Below are 26,378 nucleotides of genomic sequence, written 5' to 3'. Positions count from 1 at the left end.
ATTTGCCTCCATGGTCCCTAGTTGGACTACAGAGGTTCCTAATAGGATGGATGGAATCGTAATAGACACACAACTACTGGTGTGTACATCGCAATTTCTTCTCAGTTGCTGTTAGTGTTTCGGCTGCTCCTGTCGAGGGGTCGCCACATCAGACCATCTAATCCACCCAACAACTTTGCACAGTTTTTACGCTGTTTTACACCTTCTTGATGCAACCCTCCCATTTTATCCAGGCTTGGGACTGACACTGCAACTAGTACCTGGGATGTGATGCACTTGTTAACTGAGGCATTATGCCTAACCATCCACATGAGGCTTGTGCAATGACATATATATAGACAAGGTATTTGAGAGAAAATTTCATGTCCTGATATGAAGACAGTGAGTCTCATAAGGTTAGGAACAAAAATAATAATCATAGGCGGGGGGGATAAGATGCATGAGGCCTTTTAGATTTGCTAAAGTCCATCACGTAGTGGTAGTGGTAAGTTTTTGCCCTACACCTCCAGGATGGAGGGTTTAATTCCCACCTCAGGTCTGTGTGTGTGGAGTTTGCATGTTTTCCCTGAGCTTGGTGGGTTTCCTCCAGGTGGTCCGGTTTCCTTCCACAGTCCAAAGACATGCGGATTAGGTTAATTAGTGCTCCCAAATTGCCCGGTGTGTGTGTGTGTGTGTGTGCGCGCACTGTTTTTAATTGGCACCCTGTCTAGGTGGGATAGGCTCCAGGCCACATTCCAACCCTGTACAAGATAAGCAGTATAAAAGAGGAAGACGAGATAATGGCCACCATCTTGATTTTTTTGTTGTTTTTTTAAAGAGGAATAGAGCCTTAGTGTTAAAAAATAAATAAAACATCTGTTAAAAACATGAACTATTTTTGTATAAATGTGCAGTTCCTTCTTCCTTTAGTGCGCGTGTGTGCGCGCGCGCGTGCTCTCAGATGACGTGGCTGAAGGTGGCGGAACGCCGCTACGTCGTGTTTCATAGCTCACCGCAGGCTAAGCGCCACGGCATGCCATTGGTCAAGAATATCCATGTGAGAGTTTTCAGCCAATTAGGAACAAGTGCGGTGACTCCTAAAAAAAAAAACACTTTACGACACAGCCGTACAGAGAGAGTATCCTGAGACGACCACTGTCATAGAACCAGGAAGAAGGAAGGTGGGATAGCTTAAAAAGGCTAATATCCCGAAACCATCGGAGAACTTTCCTTTTTTAAACAAAATGATGAGGTCGTCCAGGTGGAAGTGTGCAGCGTTGGTGTTACTGCCTGTTATAAGTATTCTGCTACCGGCCCGGGCGGATGAGCACGAACACACGGTAAGACGCGAGATGTTTTCGGGCCGAGAAGCCTTATGCGGTGTGCCTTTAACACCGACAGGGTGACTGATCGAGATTTAATACAGACACGCTGATTAATTAATCCGTGTTTTTGAGGATAAATCTACAAAAAGCCGCGAGTGTCACGTCAACACGGTTCAGATAGATTTTTCTTATTAGTAGTTCATTCTTTTACCAATGCTAATGCTAAAGCTAAACTGGGTTGCTAGCGCAACCGGAGCTACGTGGTCTGGAGGCCGAGTCTTCAATGGATCCTTGTGAAGAAATTAGGCACTACATAGGGTGTAGCAGCCATGCCGTGCACTAATGTTAATGTAAGGCCACTTGTACAGGCAGGAAGGAGAGATTTGGGATTACGTCCAGTTTAGTAAACGTACGTGAGACAGTTCTATATATATATATACGTATATATCTTAACTGTGAACGCGCGCACGCAACGTCAATTGAAGTAAAATGAATACACTCATAGTGTGTGTGCGTGCGTGCGCGCGCGCGGATGTGTGGGGATTACTTACTGCAATCACCAAGGTGAACAAATCGTATTTAGGTTAGCACGCTGCTAACCTTAACGTGTACGACTGTGTACACAGACACATCCGGCTGATGCAGGCCTGACATACAGGACATCAACTTAAAGCCAACTACTGCTTCCTTATGACATGTACACCTGCTCTGTGTGTGTGTGTGTGTGTGTGTGTGTGTGTGTGTGAGTTATACACCTGTAGGTTTTTATGAGGTGACTAGTCAACCCTGGGTACTGTCTGTACAACAGTGATAGTCTCAAGTCAGTGCTGAAAGATGCAATTAAAGGTGGTTTACATGAAGCGTACAGTACTAGAGTATTCTTGAGGCAAATGTAAGGCCATCTATTCAACAGCTAAAGCTTGGACGAAATTGGGTCATGCAACAGGACAATGATAAGTAGCACACCAGTAAATCCACATCAGAATGGCTGAAAAAGAAAAGAGCCAAAGTTTTGGAAAGCCTAGTCAAAAATCCAGACCTCGACCCACTTTACATGCTGTCTTGTAACCTTAAGAGAGCTGTACATGACCTTAAGAAAGCTGTGCATGAGCAGATACTCAAAAATCCCCAATATAAATACAGTAGGTGGACACACCTGATTTCAGTTTTATTTTTGTTTAGTGATTTATTTTCTACATCCATAACAATATTGTTTTTTTCCCTTTAAAACTCCGAACTAACACATACAGCATAAGGTAATTAACAACAATGCCAACAGTCAGTTTTTATTTTAAACATGAAGGTCAGTTGTTCTGGAATAGTTCTCGCAAGGACGGTATTATCAGGTGCATTTGCAAAACCCATCGAGCACCACGATGAAACCGCATCCCAGCAAGAACAAAACTTACCTCTGCTGCAGAGAAGTTGTTCATTTAGAGTTACCAGCCTCAGAAATCCAAAGTTAGAGCTGTTATAAAGGCTTTACAGAACATACGTAGCAGACGCTTTACATTACATTTAGGCATTTGGCAGATGCTCTTATTCAGAGCGACTTGGAAAAGTGATTTGAAGATTCTGTCATTGGATAGATTCTTACACTGGGTTACTAACAAGTATCATAAGTCAAAGACACATCTTAATATCAACAGTTAAAAGGAGATTGCTGCATATAGTGTAGAAAAATAAAACCAGGAAAGTCTATGTAATTAAAAGGTGCTTCCAAACTAGAAGTGTTGGTTCGTGCATTGATTTCTGGCTTGATGTAAACAGTTTAAGCATCTTTACACGGATCCCCTATCTCATGGTCCTATTTCCCCAGTACTCTGAACAGTAAGTGTGTTGTATCCCGACGCTGATGCAACAGAGTCTTTTGTTACACGCTCATAACTGTCTCCGCTGATTTGATTCATAGTCTAATAATTATCCATCAGTTTGCTCTTGGAGTAAAAGGGGCATTGAGCTCAATCCTCACCCATCTCCCAAACCCCAGCCGCTGGATGCAGTGTCTGTCCCAAGCCCAGATAAAATGGGAGGGTTGCATCAGGAAGGGTATCCGTCGTGAAACCTGTGCCAAGTTGTGTGCGGATCGAATGGTCTGCTGTAGCGATCCTGCGATGGGAGCAGCTGAAACACTAACTTGTTCTTGGAGTAAAAAACACCATGCTTATATGCTGTGTTGCTTGTGTCAGAATGCAAATCAACTTTGGCACAGGAATGATCCGCTCAAAAGTATAAAAGTGAATAAAATTCCTTAATTTACAAACCAACCTGGCCAAATTGTGAAAGCAATCACCTTTTAGTTCATAATCATACAGTAAATGGCTGCAAATTATACCTACAAATTAAAATCGAGTAAGTTTTGACACTTCAAGATACCACTTTACTCTAGTCTACCCTGTTCAACATACACCTGTTTTTTTGCACTTCCACAATAGAAACATCTTTCTATTAAATCTTCTTTAAACATTATTTCCACCCTCAATTCCTTACATTTCATGTATTTTTATTTATTAATAACCCTTGTTCAGTGAGCGGGCACCTATCATCCTTATACCTGTGAGCAGTTTTAATGTCAGCGGTTCATCTATCAGAATTTTTTTGGGAGGTATGAAGGAACAACAGGAAAAAGTATGTGAAACTCTACACAAAGGAATGTAAAGTCCCCAGAGCTCCAGTCCTGTTTCAGGATGCATTATATAATAAGACCTTTTGTGCAAACGTGTGACTGTAGTGTCAAGTAGTGTTTGTACATGTGCAAAAAGTGGCTAGATTTTTATTCTTTTTTATTTATTTATTTATTTTTTTGACCAAGATTCTGCCAAAACAGGGATCAATGCAGGATTGATGCAAGTCTTGGATAGACGACCAGCCACATTCAGTTATCCTTTTAGCTCATCTGTTTTAATGTCACTTTGACCTTGCATATATTTTTTTTTAAAGAGGATTAGAGTTCATTTATATTGACTTATTGGCCTGGCTGGATGTGAAGATATCAGAAATATCCTGCAAGCTGTTTCCTTTTTTTAGGAATTTTTAATAATTTTTTTAATTTATTTATTTTTTTGTCTTTTGCTGGCACACGCTCTCTTAGCTCACGTGTTGACGCCTTTGTGTGCGTGTTAGTTGCCCTCTGTTGTCATGGCTGGGATGTGAAAAGCTAAAAAACTTGAACACTCTGTCAAAGCATGAACTAAATTCCAGTGCGTGAAAGAATTCAATATGTTTTTTAATGGCATGAGCGTTGTGCTAGACAGACCAGGGCTTTAAAAAAATGTTTAACCTGAAGGAACACGCAAATTGCAAGACTTAATAATTATTTTAATTAATCGTGTCCGTATGATGTCTTTTTAATGACCTACACTGCGTTAAAAACAAGCCTTAGCAAGTACAATGTATGTTTAAAAATGTAAAAAAATCTAATGTGTAATAAAGGAAAGAACAATTTGTTATAGCTCTATACGTTATCAGCAGGATTGCATCTTGTGTACTACATCTTTGGTGACCCAGGTTTATAATACCTGTGCATGCTGATTGAAGTTTTCTTGATGGTGGTAACTTCAATGAAACTTTAGCGTTAGGATAAAATGGCGATTTTCACACCAGCTTTCTGTTTAGGATTATTTATAGTAATTGTAACTATGAAAAAACAGTTTTTGACTATTTTTTTTTTGTCAAGTTTTGTGACCCGGGAATTCAAAGTGAACAAATGTTTTTATAGAAATTGATTTTTATTAGGGAGCACAAACTTATAGAAGGGAATTATTTCTAATCACCCTATCCGGTTTCCCCCAGATAAGAACTGATTCCCTTTTGGGTTTAGCTCCTCTCAAGATTTCTTCTTAAATCGGCTCTGGCTTGATCATAATAAAATAAAAACGTATCTCTTTTTTTTTTATTTTTAATAATTCTCTAAAGCTGCTTTTTTTCCATCCATTGACTGTTGTTAAAATTGCTATAACAATTAATTTGCATTGTGTTGCTTAAACTGTCCATGATGTGACTCAGCAGTTTAAATCTTTTGCTGCGTTTCAATAAACACAAAGATTTGATGTTGAGGAAATGCAACCAGTCTTGTAGTGGTAACTGTAATATTTTTTAATAGTGCTTTCAAAGCCTGCTTATAATTGACATGGTGATGGAAGTCTAATGCATGTCAAAGCGAACCAAAATCTACCCAGTGAAGCAGACAGGATATTAGAGGTGACAAAATAATTGATGTTCTTTCAAAAAAAAAAAGATGAAAGAAACTGCTGCAAAATGCTATTCATAGCAGAAAGTATTATACTAGTTAATTTGTGAAGGAAAGCCCACAGGATATGGTTTAGCGCAGCGTGGGTATACGCCAAGATCAGTTCTTGGCAGAAACTTGGAAAGGACGCCACTTGAGGGGGAAAAGCCGTAAGTCCTGGGCATTGCTCCTGTTAGATTGTACGAAAAAAGGTTGGGGATTATTGACGCTAATATATTATAAGTTTTAATGTCAACTTTTTGGAATGACAGAAAAGAATGTTTTTTTAAAACTGGTATACAATATGATTCTCTTTTGCTATTGGGGGCAGCACTGTGGACATGGCTCCACAAGATCTCTGGGGGTGTGCTGTGGTGTCTGGCACAGGGACGTTGGCACCTAATAGTTTGGGTGCTGTGGGTTGTGGGAATATCTGGAATTCGGTGGGTAGGTCAGGCGCCTTGGGCTCTTTGCCTGCCGGGCCCTGTGCGCAGTGGGCTGTGGTGCACTGGGTGTTCTGGTGCCTTTTTTATCATAGCAAGGATTGCCTTTTTTTTATTTGTTCTACAAATGGTGTGGCTTTTCTGTGGGATCAGACCGGATGGTCTTTTAATGGTGTTAATGTTATGTCTAATCAGTATGTATAGAGCAGTAGAGCTAAACAATAATGTTAAACAGTTGATGAGTGCAGTCTTTTGAAATTAAAGCTACAAGCACAGGATTCAGGCACAGGCATCACTGAACCATGTCCAGGAAGCTGCACTGGCTGTAATACCATGCAAAGTTTATGCACTAACATAACCTTGTGGACCTTCATTACTTACAGTGTAGCTGCTGAATATGTTGATGTAGAATTACTTTCTAAAAAGCTTCACAGGTTTTATGGCTTAATACACAACCGACAGTCCACATCGTCACCTGAGTAGTTTGTATCAGACTGAATTTGTAATACAGGCCTGAGTGTTAAAACGGAAGATGTAGCTTTCTCCACATAAATTTAATGAGATTAGAAACTGCAACATTCTCGTACCTGGTCATTTGTTGACTCTTTTCATTTGGTAAATTTGTGAAGGCAGTCGATTTCCCGACTATTGCATAGTTCTGTCCGTAAACCAGGACTAGCCCTACGATCAAGTTGGGTCAGTATTGGTTGTGTGCTCTCAGTAGTGTTTGTAGGTGTGATGCAACAAGTTTTTTTTTTTTTTTTTTTTTTAATCTTGCAGCGTGGCATGTTGTGTTGGAGTAGATCTGGTTTGACTGCTATTCTTTAAACAGTAGCCTTTATTTCATTTTATGTAGAACTGCAACACTGAAGAAGCCTTTTGTCCAATTGTCCAATTTTCTATTTTTATTTTTAGTTCCATTTTTTTCTAGCACATTTCTATTTTTATTTTTAGTTCTTTTTTTTACTAGTTTAATTTAATTTTTTTATTTAATTTCTATCGTATTCTTTTATTTATATTTATTTCTTATTTGTAAACTTTAATACTCTTTTAGGGTCAATAGCAGTCGTATTATACATTTCACTACATTTCGTACTGTGTATGTTTGTGTATGTGACAAATAAAATTTGAATTTGATTTGTTGGTCTAATCTAAATGAAGTCAACAAACATTCTTTAAAAAAATTTTTTTTTCCTTCTAAATGCTTGTTTTTGTTTTCTGCCCTGTCTGTCATACTCTCCTCATGTCATATATATTATTTCATCATATGGCATATGTATAATACATGCGCAAGTTCTAGATTTTAAGACGATTATTTATACACTATGTATAAGAACACTATTTATACATGTAGTGTGTAGGGGTTCTGTATAGAGCTGGAGTGTATGAAGTTAGTTTGTCACGTAAAATGTCTTTTCTGTAGTAGATGATCAGGCCGGTGATTAGTATACTGTTGACGCGAGAAGGTGATTGGAGCAGACGAGAGGGGAAATGAGGTTGCTGTTGAGTTTGTTACGCAAACAACCAATTGTCTAGAAGATGGAGTGTGTTTAAGTGCTGGATAAAGCAGAGATATAGTTCAATGCACAGAACAAGACAAGAACTGGAAAAGAGCATTAGATGTTTTTAAGGAAGGCTGGACGGGACAATCGGCCGGGATAATGAGACCTACAGTTATACAGGCAGTAATGTAATGTAACCTACTGCCTTTAAACAACAACAAAGAAGAAGAAGAAGACCTCTGGGGTGTGCTGTGGATGTCGAGTTCACGGCCTTAAGCTCTTCACCAGCTGGGTTTTTTTTTTTTTTTTTGGGGGGGGGGGGATTTTTGTGCTGCATTGGCTTTTTCGTGCGATTGGACCGGATTTTCAGATCTCTTACGATCAAGTCGATCAATGAATGGACAGGCTGATGGACAGATAGATAATTAAATAGATGGATAGTTTTTTTTATTATATTATTTATTATACATAAATAGAAGTGTGTGTGCATGAGTAGTATTGATTTTTATAACTCTAGTGCTAAAGTCCTTTTTTCGAACCGGTAAACTGTGAAAGCACAAGGCACTTTTCCACACATACCGGAGTGACGGGTTTAAATTTTTTTCACAAAGCCTGTAAGGCCATAACCTGTCCTTCACGATTGTCTTGTTTTATTATATTCCTAGCCACCATAGAGAAGTGCTTCAGGGATGTACATGAAGTTTCTCCTTCCACTTTGCTCTGTCTGTCTGGGGCAAAGTTTGTGCTTCAAAACAAAAATAATTTGTTCTTAATGGAATTGCAAATCGTGGGTGACCAGTTTAATCATGCGCAAAGCAGTTGGCAGTCGATGACAGAACTATAACTTTTCGTATGCTTCCGTACTCGCATATTTAATGTGTTCCTGTAAAGTGTAAATTTATGTATTCAAACAAACAATTTAAAGTGTAATGTTTTTAAGGAAACATCCTTGATGTGTTACTGTTTTCTTTTAGATCTGAGATCTTAATTATTTATTGGAAGACACCGTATTCTACTCTTTTACTATTTCATGTAGATTATAAAGGAACTAAACCCAGTAAAGGGCAAAAATATGCCATTCCTTAGCTAGCATCGAGAGGCTCTAACACACCTGAAATGCATGTCTTTGTCTGCATGCAACTGTCCTCCTGTACTCACTCTTTATAACATGCAGCACATGGAACACGTCTACGTCAGTGAATAACAAGTCAAAACTCTGCACCGAACGTTTTTAAATGAACACACACATCAGTCACATCGTATTTGGCAAGCCAATCACGGCTACTCATTAGTAAGCAGCGAGAGCAGGCGTTTCTTCATAAATATCAGAAAAACAATTCAGCATTTTACGAGAGTTTATTCTATTCCTGAATCATCCAGTGTGCATGTGTGCAGCCGTGCTGAATAGTCACTCACTGTCAGCCCTCGTGTACGGAGCGGTACGGTAGACCCGAGCTGCCTCAGAGCCAGAGCTGGGAACCGCTCTTTATTTCTTTTTTCATTTTTATTTTTGTGATGGGGTCTTTTTTTATCTCAGCAGAGTACGACATGAGCTTTTTGAGGGATCCTGCTATAGGTGGTTGAGTGAAGGTCGACTGATTTAACTAGATTTAGCTGATGAAGTCGATCGTACCCTTAGAAGAACCATGGTTTTGCTTCAGGCATTAACTTTGCATTTTGCAAATTAGACCTCTTTTAAAGAGACTTGGTAATATACTCAGACTGTTGGTGGCATGTCGATGTGGCTGTATAGGTTTATGTGATCGGCCAGTTGAGAGGCAACCGATCAGTAAAAATTAAAGTGATTATCGTCTGATTCCGATCGACGCCTCCAAACAAGTTTTTTTTTTCCTTCTGTTGTCATCTCAGGGAGGTTTTCCTTGCTCCCATCGCCCCTTGGCCTTCTCATTCAATTCAAATTAATCTCATCAGTATTAATATAATTTATGAACATTTCCTCAAACTTTATTGCCATATATTTTTAAATTTTATAAAGCTGCTTTATGACATTAACCTTTATTAAAAGTGCTATAGAAATAAAATAAAATTGAATAGAATTTTGCCGTTTGCGTACTGACCAGTCGAAAAAACCACAGCAGCTGATAAATATCTTATCTGACCAGACATTAAGCAAGAACAGCTAAGCCATGAGGCATGCAAATTACATCGCAGTGTCAGAAAGTACGGAAATACGTAGCACTTAACAATCGCCTATCCTCTCTTGCTTCACTCGGCAAACTGTTGCAAACCATCTGTGGAAGTAAGTGCATCAGGGTCCAAGCGGCTACACCAAAAGTCCGCGTGAACAGTTGTGTGTAACAGCTGGAGAAGTGGAAAGCACAGCAGCACTGGAGTATAAAGCAATGCAAACATGTTTAATCATGCTTCACTATCTGGCAGTCTTGTACATTAATCTAGATTTGGTTGCTATCAGGAGAACATGTTCTACACTTGCTTGAGGAATGCCTACCAGGATTTGGGCCACATATTAACGCTCCTGGTTTAAGGTGTCTACGTACATGTGGTCATGTAGTTCACATTATATGATATGATATCCTGCACAAAATATATGATCAGCACCGGTTTTTATTTATTTATTTATTTATTTATTTTTTCGTATATAATGTATGTTCAGATAATACTTTATACCTTGACCTATCCGTCCTAATATGAGGATGTTTTGATGGAGACCACCAAGCACTTCTGTATGTTGCCCCAGGTGAAGGTGTCTGCCAGATGCTGTAAATATAAACGTCTACACGCAAGCTTAGTTCCGCGTGCACTGCTCTTTGCAGTAAAATAGTGTGCAATGTGTTAAAAAACCAAGGAGAATGTACAGTAATCCACTCCAGAGTACGGGCTGGGCAAAGAGAGTTAAAGTTACAGAGTTACGCATTGTGACAAGTCATTTAACATTTGCAGGTGTGTCAGCCTGACGCACACGTTTGACATTTTTTCTGAGCTGTTTGTCAAAGGGGTGTTACTGGTTTTCACTTGTGTAGAATAAAATACTTCAAAGTACTTCAGATGGCACCTTCAGGAGGTTTTTCACAATGTGTGTGAGAGAGACTGTACTTGCTTGGCTCAAGCCTGTTTAAAAGAAGGGTCATGTATCCTTAATGTTTCTTAAATTCCTTAAATTTGTAGAAATTGTCATTTGTTTTAGCTTTAATACCATAAGCAAATGTAGTTGTGTGTGATTTTGACTGATGATTGGGAATAAAAAAAATATTGATTTGTTATTAACAGTGTGATTATTGTCGGAATAAAAAAAATCATCATGGAACACCCGATATGATAGCACGATACCTACCTAACGATTCGATATGTATAAATAGTTAGCGTCACGATTTTACAAATATCCTGACATTTTTAAACAAATTTAGGAGTTACAAATAGTTTAGCGCTCGCCTCTACAGGATTATACAGGAACAGCAACGTTTTTCCACCTCAAATGCAAACATGTACAGTATGTCCCCTACTCCCGAACGAGTTCCAGAACGTTCCTGGAGTGTGTTCATAAGTCTGATTCGTTCGTAAGTCCAACAAAGTGAGTCTTGTACAATGTAAAGCATAAAATAACCAATTTAATGTTTTGGTTTTGCATTTTACTCTCTTTTAGAAATGTTAATAGGTCCTCGGTTCGTTCGTATGTGCGGAAATTTATAACTCAATGTTTATAAGTCGAGGACTTGCTGTATAAATGATTTTTTTTCCCCCAAGTCAGTGTGGTGATGCATTAATCGACACATAAAAGAATCGCGATACATCACTGAATTGATCCCTAGAATGTTGTTTTCCCTTTTAAATGTTGTAATCTGTTGAAGGCTCTTAAACTCATGTCAGTGTGAATATAGGAAACATTCTCCACTTGGGAAACTAATTGCTTTCTTGTTTTGTTTTGCAGTACGAAGACAAAGAGGAGGTGGTTCTATGGATGAACACAGTCGGGCCGTATCACAACAGGCAGGAGACATATAAATACTTCTCCTTGCCTTTCTGCGTGGGTAACAAAAAGACCATCAGCCACTACCATGAGACGCTTGGAGAAGCTCTACAGGGAGTCGAACTGGAGTTCAGTGGTCTAGATATCAAGTTTAAAGGTAAATAAGGTCTTTTAGTTTCAACTCAATGTATATATATTTTTTATTATAAGCAGTAAACTAAGATTGAGATGCTTTATTGTTTTGGGGTCATGAGTTTGAATCCCATGGCCAGGAGCGTTTAACAGCATAGCTGGTCATTCGCTATGAATGGAAGGGATAGTGTTCCTTTGTCTGTAAGAGCAGCAATAACCATGTGTTTCATTGTGTGGTGGAAAAGCAGATGGCACCTTCTTCCAAGTCTGTTCCTATTTGGTGATTATTGGGTGGTGAAGGAGAACTACCTAATTGCTGTTGTTGGATTATTTTTTTATTTTTCTACAAGTATATGTAATGGATGCATGATTTAAATAATTTAAGATCAATTAAATTTCCTTACACTTGGTGTGCATGTGGTGTTGGGTCACGATGTTCTGTCCTTGCTCATGTTCTCCTAGCTTAGCCTTGGGGATTATCTATAACATCTATACGGTCCTCGTGCAAGCCCATATCAATGTTTCCAATTTTTGTTTAGACTAGTGAACATTCAGCTCGTCTTCCTGCATCAGTAAATCATCTGTTTAATTATAACTCGGCTCTTTGGGCTCCTGATTCCTTTAGATGTCTTAATTCTGATGAAACTGCAGTATTTTTGCACCAACTTGGTAGAAAGTGAGGCATGAAAAGAGATTCAGAAAAGGCAAAGGGGTCGGAGTTGCTTGGGTACCATGACTTATATTTTTCCTGAACTTTAGCAACTGACTGTACACACACTCACTCTCACTCATCGCCTATACTGCTTTATCCTGTATTCCGCCCCCGGAGCCTATCCCAGGAGGCTTACATACATACATACATACACTCACACACTACAGGCAATTTGGGAACGCCAATTAGCCTAACCTGCATGTCTTTGGACTGTGGGAGGAACCCGGAGTACTCGGAGGAAACCCACCAAGCACAGGGAGAACATGCAAACTCCATGCACACAGAGACGGGAATCGATCCTGGCTAGCAAACGACCCCGGACCCTGGAGGTGCAAGGCCACAGTGCTAACCACTACACCACCGTGCTGCCTCTGACTATTCATGTTCTGCCTAATATACAGGAGGGTCCATAAGTATTTGGACAAGGACACTTTTGGGTATTTTTTTGGAAAATGTAAAATGAAAAACTCAAGACTTACTGGGTTTAAATGACAAACAGTTTGATGGCTAGTTGTGGTCTGTTTTTTATGTAATGATAAATTAAGATAATCAATTCCATTGTTTAGTTTGCATTTGATTGGGATGGACATTGTCTAAAAATTGTCACTGTCTAAATAATTCAGACGCCACCCACAGTAATAAGATAATGAACGTTATTTCTGTCAGTTGATTTATTGTCATGGCTGATCGTTGTATAATTACTCTCGCTTACTCATTCACTCACTCACTCGCTTGCTCATTTCCTAGTTACACCTGTACACCTAGCATTCTAACATTCATAGTTATCCAATCAACCAATCATGTAGCAGCACAATTATGAAGATACCAGTAAAGATCTTCATTCACATCAAGCCAAAGAATGGGTAGAAACTGTGTTCTAAAGTTTAACTTTAAATGTGGCATAGCTGGTGGTGGCAGATGAGTTGTCTGTTCATCGGTTTTTAAAAACAACCCAAGTGTCTAGCGTTCATACAGAAAGAAAACATCAAAAATAAAAACCATCCTGTGAGCCGAGGGTCTTTAGACTAAAAGACCTTGGTAATGAAAGAGATCAGAGTATGACCAGATTTATTTGAGTTGATAAATAGTCTGTATTGTCTTAAGTAAGACCGTCCACCTGTTCATTGATGTACTTTTGTAATAAGCCAGTCACTTGGGTGGGTTCAAGTGTTTCTATAACCGATGCTTTTCTTGTAGCATTTGAGTGCACCTGAAAAATCTGCAGGAGTTGCACAGTGCAATCGAGTCGACCTGAACTGAACTCTCAAAGCAACGGCTTCAATATCTTGTGCAATCTATGGCACTTTTATGTAACGTTCATAAAAGTAGTCATCAAATGTTTAAATAAAATAAAAACTTTTGATATTTATCCACATGTTTATATGACTATAATGGTCATATGACTATTTCAAATGTTGAAGCATTATTTCTTCCACCATTAGGAAAACTTGCCACGCCTCTTTCTTCATTCAGTTAAAATCATTACAAAAATACATGTTTTTTTTTCTTCCGTTATTAGATTTAATTCAGTTGTTCTTTTCCTTTTTGTTAATCCCCAAATCTAGGTCTGTATGACTTTAGTACATTATGATAAAGTCTTATCAGTTATCACTGTCCTACCATTATGAGAAGATAATACGGTTATTTAGGTCTATATGCTAATAATACTGTTTTTAGGTCTGTGCGCCTCAATCTGTTATCGCTCCTCGCTCACTAGGTAGGCGGCCTCCCCACGCAGGCCCTCTCTGCCGGGCACAATCGCTCGCCAACCTGTGCTCGCATGCCAGCTGGGCACTGCCGCCAGACCTGCATGTGCACACACCACCTTCAGTACATTTCTTATCTTTTCTTTCTATTCTCCCCAAATCCTTTTTTCTAAGACCTCGCCTTGTGTCCGTGTTTGTGGTGCCACCCATGCGTCAAACACGTTAAAAGGTCCAAGTGTATTCAGCTCATGGTGGAAGTGCTGCTATTTACTATTTATTTATTTATTTATCTTCTGTAAAGCACTAACTAGGATTTCCTCTTTACAGATGAAGTCATGCAGACGACATACTGTGAAATCGAGCTGGACAAAGCTAAAAGAGATGCGTTTGTTTACGCCATAAAGAACCACTACTGGTACCAAATGTACATCGATGACCTGCCAATCTGGGGTGAGTGGTCCAGGAATTCTGTACTTGGCAAAGCCAGGACCACTAAGCTCTCTGAGCTGTTTATTAGTTATCCCTAGTTTTGTCTCTCAGTCTCTCGATTTCTACCTGATTTGTAACATCACTTTATTGCTCCCAGGTATTGTTGGCGAGGCAGACGAGAACGGGGAGGACCATTACCTCTGGACTTACAAAAAGCTTGAAATCGGCTTCAACGGGAACAGAATCGTGGACGTTAATTTAACCAGCGAGGGCAAAGTCAAGCTTGTGCCAAACACAAGAATCGCCATGTCCTATTCGGTGAGTACTTTTACAAAACTATATATATAAATATATATATATACACACACTAAAGCATTAAACAAGATTTTGTTGTCTTTTTCATGACTATAGGTTAAGTGGAAAAAGTCTGATGTGAAATTTGAAGACCGTTTTGACAAATACCTTGATCCGTCTTTCTTCCAACACAGAGTAAGCACTGTCGAAGCTATGCAAATAAGTACCGTTTACTTAAGGTGTTATTCATATAACTAATACAGTTGTGCGTAATGAAGAAGTCTTTTCCTCTGTTTGTTCATTCATGTTTGCTCCTTCTGACAGATTCACTGGTTCTCCATATTTAACTCCTTCATGATGGTGATCTTCCTGGTGGGCTTGGTGTCTATGATCTTGATGAGGACGCTGAGGAAAGACTACGCCAGATACAGCAAAGAAGAGGAAATGGATGATATGGTCAGTCCAAATTAATAGCAAATGTGTGTAGACAATGCCTATGTAATGCATAAGGTTGTGATTGATGAGATCACATCGATGGATTTTAGTGTGATGCATTTGGGAAACATTACAAACAGCAAACGTGTCACAAGTAGGGAGTAAAACTAGACATTGTCTAGAGTAATTTAAGATGTTATGGTGTGAATCCTAAAGATTTGATTATCCAGTTGTTTTTTTTTTAGTTCTCTTCACTTTTCTGGAAAGTCCATGATCCAATTTTCTATTCTCTTACATTGGACCACCGAACAACTCTAAAGTAAATGTGAGTCTTGCCGTGGCAAAACTTGGGCTTTCTCAGGTGCTCTAAAATGATTGCTAGGGCGTAGTTTGATAGCTTCACAATGACCCTAAGAGACCGATTGGTTGTCTAAGTAAAATGAGCCCACCCCTATCTCTCTGACAATGGGATCCACAGTTTCTATAAAAGTTATTATAGCAGGAAATGCAACTGTGAGCACTTCCTGTTTCAAAGGGGAATACCTTCGGCATAAAATGTCAATAAGGCAAATATGGGCACCTCTTGTGCCCCAGGGGTACAGCTTATACCTTCTTGTGGGGTATGTTCTGACACAGATTGTACGCCTCTTCAATTGTGGTAAATATTTATATTTCTACAAAGTTCTTGCTCTGCTCTAAAATTCGTCAAAATTGGTCTCAATGTTAAGACTATGGGATTTTTTGGGGCGGTAAATTGCCTGATAATACAAGTGATGCTTCACAAGCACCACTAATAAATGCATTAGGACGAGTGCGTTAATATGAACCTGTGATTTTCTTCATTGCTGGAACTGCTGGAGCGGATAGAAAGTTGACCAACACTATCTGACTGATCAGGTCAATTTAATTTAATTTATTTTTGGAAAACCTTCAACACCATTGAAACTGATCACCGAAGTGCTGAAGTATTGAGTTTAAAAGGGCACGGCATCATTACAGCACAAAACACAAATTCAGATTATCCAATATACAAAGTCCCCCAAGCAAAATGATTAAATCCATGGCACAAAAAAACATAAGTTAGAACCAACTACTGTATATAGCAAGGAGAAAAGAGAATAGTTTTTTTTTTTTTTTTTTTTTTTTTACTATTTTCTCAATGGTTCAAGCTCCAGGGCTTAATTTTACTGTAAAAGGTGGCGTATCCCACAGTGTAGGGGTAGCAATTGAGAACACTTTTTTATTTAAATGCTTAAAAACAGACAAAAAAAAAATCTTTTTTTTTGAGAGAGGGGAGTGGTGGCTCAGGCGGCTAATGCGCTTGGTTTTTGGTTTTGGGATCTGAGGATCCAGGTTCGAGCCCCGCTATTGGTGGTTGCCACACCCCCATACTACCCAGCCACTGCATACAGTGCCAGTCTAAAGCCTGGTTAAAATGGGAGGGTTGCGTCAGGAAGGGCATCCTACGTAAAATCCTGTGTCAATGTTGCATGCGGATCGGATGGTCCACTGTGGCAACGTCTTGACAGCAGCAGCTGAAAGTAAGAGAAAAGAAAGCCTTTGGGTTTTCAGCAGTAATTTGGGTACTCTCAGCAGAACCAAAAAAATGACTCCTCTTGTTAAACCGGAGGCAGTTTTTTATGACTTAATCTCTTTAATGCAATCAAGGAGGGTATTTAAAGAATGGATATCCCCAGGTTTCAGAACAAGCTACAACTGCAAATCATCTGCAAAACAAGACTGTAAAGTCTCATGTTTCTGGAAGACTTTACCCAAAGGAAGCAAATGTTAAGAAAACAATAAAGGACCTAAAATGGAGCCTTTAAGTAAATCAGTAGGAGGCAACTGGAGCTGAAGATGAAATATGTTTTCCCATCTGATCAACAAATCTACAAAGTACATTTTAAAGTAGAGGTCGAGATGGCCTGTAAGGATGCTGTACTTGTCGTATTTAAACACAACAGTGAGGTTCAGCAGGAAAAACCAAGTCGTCGTCAAGTAGGCTTTTATTGTCATTTTAACCATATGCAGTTCAGTACACAGTGAAACGCAACAACTTACCTTCAGGATTACAAATTAGTCAGTTTCATAAGAGCTGACTCTGTTCTTAATTAAAGTGTAGTAAGTGAGAAGACAGCTGGAACTATTGTTTTTAAAAACTTTTGATAGAAAGTGTAATTTTGAGCTCTGACTGTAATTGCCTGGTCCATGTAGGGATTTTTTTTTAAAATGTATTTTTATCCTCAACTGAGACAGGATGAAACATTTCTACTAATGAGACTCTACTAAGGGGGGGGAGGAAGGGCAGACCTCATGGTCTTACTTTTATAAACAAAAAGCTTGTGAAATTTCTCACGGGTATCAAGGGTCTCTTCAAGGAATGGGGTCTCTGGCAGGTTTAAAGCTGCATTAAAAGTATCAAAGCTGCAAGAGCTAGATATTTTTCGGTTCATCTCAAAAATTTCCCACAGCTTTAAGGTGTTTTATAAGTAAATGCTCAGACCTTTTGTCTTTTGATCTTTTAATACCTTATATGAACCATAGAGCTTGCTGTATCTTTCCTCTCTTTACCCTCTGCCTTCCTGCACTCCTTTCTAAATGGTGAAGTTTAATTCGTTAACCGAAGCTTGGTTCAGCTTTTGGCTTCGATTCAAATGTTATGGAGTCAAGCATAACATTAAATTAAATATGTTAACTAGTTCTTAGAGGAGTTAATATGTTACTAGCTCTTAGAGGAATTAATACACTAGGAATAATAGCTGAAGGAGTGTGATTTCCAGTGAGGATTGTAATGCAGAATTGAACACAACTGATCTATGTTCTGAAACGGGTGTCCTGAACTTCCACAGTACAAACCTGGACACTTAAAGAAATCACAAAGTCAAGTGTATGACCCTGTTTTGGTTGGAGTTTGAAGCAGGGAAAGGTTAAATGAATCCTTTATTTGTTAGAATTTTGCTCCGAGTAACTTGGATGAACAGCAAAGATGAATAATGAAATCACCACAAAACAGCAAAAGATGAACACTGGGTAAAAATAAGGGACAGAAAACTCTCGTATTAAAAGAAAATTGCTAAAAGTTTTTTAAAAAAATTATATTTTTTAATTTTTATCGTTAAATTTTTTAAATATATATTTTTTCATACTCTATTTTTCTTTTTATTTATTTCTACATTCTTATTTTATATTATTTATTTGAAGACTATTATTAATATATATTATAATGTGACAAATAAAATTTGAAAATTTCTCGTACAATATAAAGTCCTCATTTTTATTTGGGGAATCAGTAAATAAGTACGCAAGGCAAACAACTGTACAGTTCTATTTAAAATAACTGAACCTTAAATCTTAGATACGGTATGTGCCAAAATATACAGTACTGAAACTCTCGAGCGCACATGTGCGTTTGTCTATGGGGCAAAGCTACAGACGCTTGTTCCCAGTAATGAAAAGGAAGTAGTGTTGGGTAGTTGCTGTTGTCTTTTAACAAAAAAAAATTAAATAAATATTCATAGTTGAGTATTTTTCCTCCTCTACTTCTAACTGCCTTTAATGAGCCCAAAAAAAAACCTGAAGTAGAAGATGTATAAGCCAAGTTTCAATCACAAATAAAACAATCTAGGACATGTAATACAATGAAATTATATTTAAAACAAAAGTCTTAATTGAAATTTATTCATTTATAAGAGCCATCTTCACTGATGATAACTCGTACTATTATGAGGCAGTGATCAGATAGTCTGATGATTAATCACCCTCACTTAGGATCTGGAATGGTTCTGTGTATCTGGAATCTAATGAATGATGAGAAATGAGGCGGACAGGTTGTAATTAAGGAGAGCTCACTGTCTTGCTGTTTTTTTTTTACCTGTTTGCAGGACAGGGATCTCGGGGACGAGTATGGCTGGAAGCAAGTCCATGGCGATGTGTTCAGACCCTCCAGTCACCCTCTGATCTTCTCGTCCCTCATTGGCTCTGGTTGCCAGATCTTCTCAGTATCCCTCATCGTCATCATTGTGGCCATGCTTGAGGATTTGTACACTGAGTAAGTCTTGAGGGTTGTTTTATTTGTTCCTAGATGATTAACCAGGTTAAAGGATATTGCTGATAAGGTTTTTCTTTTTTTTTTTTTTTTACTTTCTTTTTCTTACTTATAGACGAGGCTCGATGCTGAGCACAGCCATATTTGTGTATGCAGCTACTTCTCCAGTAAATGGTTACTTTGGGGGAAGCCTGTATGCAAAACAAGGGGGTAAGATCATCCTAACTGTATATGTTATATAAGGATATAAATCACTATAGATATTACTGTAGATCATCATGGACTCTCCATTTTTCGTTATCTGGAAGTGTTTGCTCAGCTTTGCAGTTGTTCCATTTGTGTTTGAGCAGGGAGGAGATGGATAAAGCAGATGTTTATTGGCGCTTTCCTTATCCCAGCAATGGTTTGCGGAACAGCTTTCTTTATCAACTTCATTGCTATCTACTACCACGCCTCCAGAGCCATCCCATTTGGCACCATGGTGAGCCCTTAATCAGTTTGCTGCATGGTTTTTAATGGTAATATCTTTAACAATATTTATATTTTGCCTATTGAGTCGCCTTATGGATGTGTAACCTTCGGGAATCGGTTGTTCACAATATTTTTTTTAAGTTAGAATATAGGCAGATGCGAGGGCTTGGCGGTATTTCTGAATACTCCACATTTCTGTGCATCTTTCAGCCTGGAAACTGGGAACTGATGTCTCCCAATGTTTGGGGTTTATGAATACTTTTTGATCTTGAAGGACCAAAGAAAAAGAGAGAGGGTTTACCAAGCTTGTTTTCTTTTCTTTTTTTTTATAATTCTTTTAAAAAATAATAATTATGAATTACGAGGGTGAGTCAAAATATCCACACTCTAACTGTATAGTTTAGTTAAAATAAAACCTGATTTGGCACCGTGTGATTTTCTAAGAGACAAATGCATAATTTTTTGCCGTAATCTCTTCGTTTTTCAATACACTTTGTCTGTCTGTCATCTAGCTTTCTTATTTCCTCATTAATATAATCTTTGTCCTCAGAGGGCTTAGGACTGATCAGGGCCCGTATTAGCCTAAAAAGTCCTAGCTGGGAGTCTTGGATTAAAAGTGATTTAGGAAACCCCTTAGAACAACTCTGAGTAAGAAAAGTACAAAAATCTTTATCTTAGTGAGGGGGTGTGGTTGACCCTGTTGCTAGGGATGATGCAGCAATTCAAGGACTGTGATTGGTTGATAAAAAATAACCTTTGATCTCAATGTCAAGGTCTTGAAATGGACTCTTTGTGAGAATAGAATATATGATAATAAACAGTGAAATCATAATGTTTGTATATAAATTTGTATATAAAGAAATTGTATAATCATGACTACAGGCAAAATTTTTGTTATAGACTAAATAAATATCTTAAAGTTAATTAAAACCGCCAAATGTTGAAAATGAAGCAATTTTAAAGCTACCAATTTCCACACAGTAGTTACTATATTTAAGTTCTACATTTATTTACCAAACTGATTTTATTTTTTTGTAATAGATTTTAGATTGATGAGAGCAAAAAGGCTTAGTTTTTATCAATTTACATGATTGCAGGACCGTCTGTTTAAGTTGCACTTATGGATGGTATGTAGCCAACAATTTTTACTTTAGGAGCTGTTTCAGGGCTAAGATGTCTTGTGAATCATTTTTATCCTTACTAAGATTTAATTTTAAATTTAAGGGGAAATACTAAGAAAATGTCATAATTCTAAGAATTTTCTTAGAATTTCGTCACTAGAAGCAACTTTTAGGCCTAAAAAGCTTTGTGAATACAGGCCCAGGACTATAGAAAGGATGCTTTAACACCTCAATGTAAAAAAAAAAAAAAAAAAGTTGTTGCAGAGCGTTAACACTGTGGGCAGCCGTGGACGGGCTAACACTTGTGCAACCTTTGTGAAAATTTCTCTATCCGTTCATACACACTTCTTTCGGACTAAACACTTTCTCCATACTGCACACATGGTTTTTGCACACTGCTCTTCTTTCATGCAAGTCACAAGTGCGGTGTCCATTTTTGCTTACAGTGCAGTTACAAAAGAAATGATGTACCTCGTTCACACCTGTCTGCACAGCAGCGACTGGGGAGACGGCAGCCTTGAACTGAAAGCGCTAAGAAACAGTTTTAAAATTTTAATATAACCCGGAGTAAAGACATTTTTTGACTCACGTATACGAATAATAAGTCGATACAAAAGTCAGAGGTTCAAATAAAACATTCGGTCAAAGTGGTCTAACTTTTTCCCCCGGGAAGAAAAAAAAAAAACAACCTCTTCTTAGTTGTGTTGGACTAATGGCACTTAGTTATTAACCTAGTTAACCCAGTGTAAGTATGTATCCAATTATGTAAACATTAAAGCACTTTTTGTAAGTCGCTCTGGATAAGAGCGTCTGCCAAATGCCTAAATGTAAATGTAAATGTAAGTGGCCAAAATGTGATCTTTACGTCTGTACAGCGTGTCCAAGTCAGATTAGTCACAGGTGAGACAGGATAGAATGTCCTCTTTATGTGACATCGATTTTATCGAGTTTTGATCTGGGGCTTGGATCGTGTTTTTTATTTTTTTTTTGTTGTTGTTTTTTAGTTAATTATGTAGGCAAGATTTAACAGAAACAGTTGCACTTCAAGCCATGTTGCATTTCTCTCTTTTTAATAATTCGTCTTTAACACCACATTAAAGTGTTTTAAAGTTTACTTATTGTGTTAATTTGCAGGCATCATTTGATAGTTCTGAGGTTAATGTTGTAACTTTACAGACAGATGCTTTCTTCCCTTCACGCAGCGATTACTTGTAATAGAGATATCACGCAGTGAATTTACAGTCTATACAGCTTTTTTTATTATTTTATTCTTTATTATTGTCGTCTGTTTTCTGTTTTTTTTTTGCCTTTGAGTTGCTGGGTTTAAAGGGGTGGAAGTAGAAGAGTTTAAACATGGTTTCTATGTGTTTCCCAGGTTGCAGTGTGCTGCATCTGCTTCTTCGTCATCCTGCCCCTAAACCTGGTGGGAACGATCCTGGGTCGGAACCTCTCGGGACAGCCCAACTTCCCCTGCAGGGTCAATGCCGTGCCCAGGCCTATCCCAGAGAAGAAATGGTATACCCTTCTTTTTATCGTTTGGAATTCAGACTTGTGTGAGGGCAGAATACAACTAATTACAGTCTGTGATTACACGGCTCGTTTGTTTATTTTTTTGTATCTTCGGTTTGATTATCAGGTTCATGGAACCTGCGGTCATCGTGTGTCTGGGTGGCATCCTGCCATTTGGGTCTATATTCATCGAGATGTAAGTATTTCAACTCCTACATGCATGCTTTTTTTTCCATGCTGGTATGCACAGTTCCGGTAATTGCAGTTGCTTTCTTTCTCTTTTTTTTAAGGTACTTTATTTTTACGTCATTCTGGGCATATAAGATTTACTACGTGTACGGATTCATGATGCTGGTGTTGGTAATTTTGTGCATTGTGACTGTGTGCGTGACCATCGTCTGTACCTACTTCCTCCTCAATGCTGAAGACTACAGATGGTGAGAGATTGATCAACATTTATTAATATATTTGAGAGATAAATTTTCCACTTCTAGATCTAGATTCTCACTATTAGCTAGTTTCACTTTGAGGGAGATTACAATTAGTCTCCGACTTATGAACATTCCAGTTACGAATTTCCGCAGATACGAACAGACGCGGATCTATGAACAAATCGCCGAAGTAGCTCACATGTGTTGTACAAAAAAATAGACACTGCACTGAACCAGATATCAATATTTACAATTATCTACAATATTGTCAGTGTGAAAGTAAATGTGTAAAATGTCCAAAGTCCGGTATATTGTATGTGTGCGTGTGGCGGGTACAAGAGAAATGAGATGGCCTCAACTGTTTCAATAATTTAGTCCAGGAGCATGATTAAAGAAAAGCTATAAAGATATAAAGCTGTCCTGATGGTCCTAATTTTGGAAAATCCATAACAAGGTCACAGTGAATACAGCTCTGAGACAAAATGGTGTCTGTTCAAGCACGCAGTAAACATAGTGTAGGGTTGTCCTCCCCCATCTTTTAAAAGAGGTCAGCTGAACCCGCTGTCACTGGAATTCCTTTCGCGATTTAGAGGCGCAGTCTCGCAGGAGTTTAATGTGGAACCAAAAAAACCCAACCTGTTTGTTTGGATTGTTTGTGCTTTTTATGTACGTTTGCGTCAAAGGTGTATAAGACTCACTTTGTCTGACTTGCAAACGAATTTGACTTTTGTACGTGCTCCTGGAACAGAACTTGTTCGTAAGTCAGGGACTTACTGTACTTGTTCGTAAGTTGGGGACTTGCTGTACATCCCTCCTAACACAAACCTGTTCTGCTCTGTGGACTCCCACTGGGATTTAAACTAAGGATCATCCACTCCCTATTAAAAAGGCAGCAGGAAGCACTTTTCAGCACCTTTGCATGACAGACGCATGAATAAACTAAATTTAAAAATAAATTTATTAACAGAGACATCCTGAAGAAATAAATAATTAGGAAAAAATCGAAATTAAGTATTGAATTGAAAACTAACTGAGTTTTCTTTTGCAGGCAGTGGACAAGTTTTCTTTCCGCTGCTTCCACGGCAGTCTATGTTTACATGTATTCCTTTTACTACTATTTCTTCAAAACAAAGTGAGTGGCTTGATTTTTATCTTGGCTCAGTGCCTGCAAGTGTAACTGGACTTATTATCAAGTGGTGCTGATGTCGTCTTTTCCTCTGCAGGATGTACGGTTTGTTTCAGACATCGTTCTATTTCGGCTACATGGCGGTGTTCAGTACTGCTCTGGGTATAATGTGTGGTGTGTATTACTGTCCTTTTATTTCTTTATTTCTTACCTAATTCAGCCTCTTTTTTTTATGCATGCTTGTGTGTATTATTAATTCCACGCGGTCTTTCAGGAGCCGTCGGTTACATGGGAACAAGTGCCTTCGTGAGAAAGATCTACACAAACGTGAAGATCGACTAGCGACTCTACAGCATCTGTGCAATCGGCTGACGTTTCCCAGCAGTTGCGGACGCGAGTCTTTGTTCCTTTTTTTTTTTTTTTCCCTTGCAAGAAGAGATTGTGATCTTATCTTGTATAAATCTAGTTTTCCATTTTCTCAACAAATTCAAGGTTGCAAGATTGTGTATACAAGGGCATATAACGGAAGATTGAATAAACATGAGTTTTATTATTATTATTTTTTTTAATTTAACTGTTTCATTTCTTTCCTCTGGAGCAAATGCGTAGATTTTTTTCTGTTTGCAGTTTAAAAACTTTGGTTCTCCTCTGATAACTCTGTCCCACCCAGCATGAGTGAACGTAGACCTTTATCGATGGAGTAGTCTAGCTCTCTTCAGTGAAGAGGCCGAAGTGTATGGGAGAGCTTTTGTCTGTTGTAGGAGAATGTTGGAGGGTTTTGATTGTGTCCATACTCCTACTGTCTGTTATGTATTGTCGAAGTTGAGCGATGTTGTTGTATTGTTTTAAACACTTTGTTACCAATCACCAAGCGCATAGTGTAACTTTGCATTCAAATGATTAAAAAAAAAAAAATGGGTTACTAGCTTTTCTGCCACCAGACCTAACAAACCACCACAACCACACGTTTCACTTTACACTACATAGTTAAGATTATCATACAGGATATATATTAAAAAAAAAAAACACACACAAGGCATAAATCATCCAGTTCCTGATCCAGGTCTTAGATTTAATCTACGATCCAGTCGTCTGCAACAAGTGCGGATGCTTTAATAAATTGGTTGTTTTAGAGTGGGCTTTGTGTTTAGTCTTACTTTTAATGTTGGGATTTAAATGAAGTCTGAGTGTGAAGATGATAAACGGACGGGGGGAAACCTGTATATAACCTTAATAATGTAACTGTAGAAGTAGACTCCAAATGTATTTTGGTTGTACAGATTTATTACAGGGTGTTTTTTTTTTTTTTTTTTTTTTAAACATTGAGTTTTGATCATTTTTCTTTTCATTTTGTAACCTTTGGGGTGGGTGGCACTGTTACATCTTGCCTGTTAGTGCATGACATATTCATCTTGCTGTATAAACCAGTTCTGTTTTGTATCTTCGGCTTTTTCTTTGCTCTGGGAATCCTGACACAAGCTCAAGTTAAGCTTTGTGTGATCGTTAAAAAAAGAAGGAAAAAAACCCATCTGGATTGCTACATTGCCTTTCTACTGCTTGTAGGGGAAATACCATCGTATACATTTTTTCTTTTTAATATTTATGATTTAAAGCTTTAAACGGCTCTCCGTGTGCTGAACAGCCACCTCCCTCATGCTAACTTTCCCCATCCATTACCAGAAGCAGCATTGTGAATGTTGGACACATGCAGAGTTTCTGCGAGCATACTGTAAAGGGTGACGTTATTGTACTTTCTTTGCTGTTTTTTTTCCCCCTCACTGCAAGGAGTGCCGCAGGAGCGCTCCGACAAAGCTCGTGTTTTTCGTTCTGCTGTATACAGTATGTAACTAAAGATGTCTGAGATGTGGCAACGCCGTTTTTTCTAATCCCCTCCAACGCCAGATGATTTCTGGCCCCCTCATGTCATGAACCTTGTGATGTCTGAGAAGACATTTTAAACATGCTATACTTGTTGTAAAAAGGAAAAAATAAACAATGTTTATGTACAGAGGTTATATAGGCATGGTTTGAATTCTGAAATTGATGTCTTTATTTATATTTGGGCTACATAAATGTATCTTTTTCCTCTATTCTTTAAGACAAGGGATCTAACTATTTATATATAATGTGTTTCACTTTTACATGATAAACATATGCTACTCCTTTAGGAACACCTGATTATTATTTAAATTGGAAGCGGTCCAAATAAATTTTTCAGTTAATGTTTACTCAAACATCAGAATGGAGATGGATGTGATCTCTGTGGCTGTTGCATGGTTACTGGTGCCAACTTGGCTGGTTTAAGTATTTTCACTTTTCAGATAAACAGTCTGTTATTTAAAGTTGGTTGTTAGAAAGGTTAGAAGTGAATGACCAGGTAAGGTCAACCTGACAGGAAGTTAAATAAATAAATAAACTACAGTGGTACATCGGTTTAGGAGGCGAGGTCTTCAGGCGAAATTTCATATTTTGAAAGCATTTTCCGATGGGAAATAATATAAATGCAGATAATCTGTTCCAGCTACCCAAAAGCTCGCTTCCTTT

General features: G+C 38.3%; 1 protein-coding gene across 1 annotated transcript; it reads left to right on the top strand.

The window, feature by feature from the left end:
* The first annotated feature begins 1,102 nt into the window (after positions 1-1,102).
* tm9sf3 (transmembrane 9 superfamily member 3) lies at positions 1,103-25,874 on the top strand. Its single transcript, XM_053502643.1, has 15 exons — positions 1,103-1,319; positions 11,385-11,580; positions 14,301-14,423; positions 14,560-14,720; positions 14,814-14,891; positions 15,021-15,152; positions 19,013-19,179; positions 19,292-19,386; positions 19,527-19,657; positions 22,144-22,283; positions 22,405-22,473; positions 22,568-22,714; positions 23,757-23,840; positions 23,932-24,008; positions 24,109-25,874. Exons 1-15 carry the CDS (start codon positions 1,224-1,226, stop codon positions 24,174-24,176), a joined length of 1,764 nt encoding a protein of 587 aa, XP_053358618.1. The 5' UTR covers positions 1,103-1,223; the 3' UTR covers positions 24,177-25,874.
* The last annotated feature ends 504 nt before the right edge of the window (positions 25,875-26,378 follow it).

This window comes from Clarias gariepinus, chromosome 8, assembly GCF_024256425.1.
Source record: "Clarias gariepinus isolate MV-2021 ecotype Netherlands chromosome 8, CGAR_prim_01v2, whole genome shotgun sequence".
Taxonomy (NCBI): domain Eukaryota; kingdom Metazoa; phylum Chordata; class Actinopteri; order Siluriformes; family Clariidae; genus Clarias; species Clarias gariepinus.
The sequence above is the reverse complement of the archived record's forward strand: the minus strand, read 5'-3'. Positions and strand labels throughout refer to the sequence as shown.

Coding starts and splice junctions, on each gene's coding strand:
- tm9sf3 (XM_053502643.1), top strand. CDS start 1,224: ATGATGAGGTCGTCCAGGTGGAAGTGTGCAGCGTTGGTGTTACTGCCT. Junction 22,474..22,567: donor GGGTCTATATTCATCGAGAT/GTAAGTATTTCA, acceptor CTTTTTTTTAAG/GTACTTTATTTTTACGTCAT. Junction 22,715..23,756: donor AATGCTGAAGACTACAGATG/GTGAGAGATTGA, acceptor TTTCTTTTGCAG/GCAGTGGACAAGTTTTCTTT.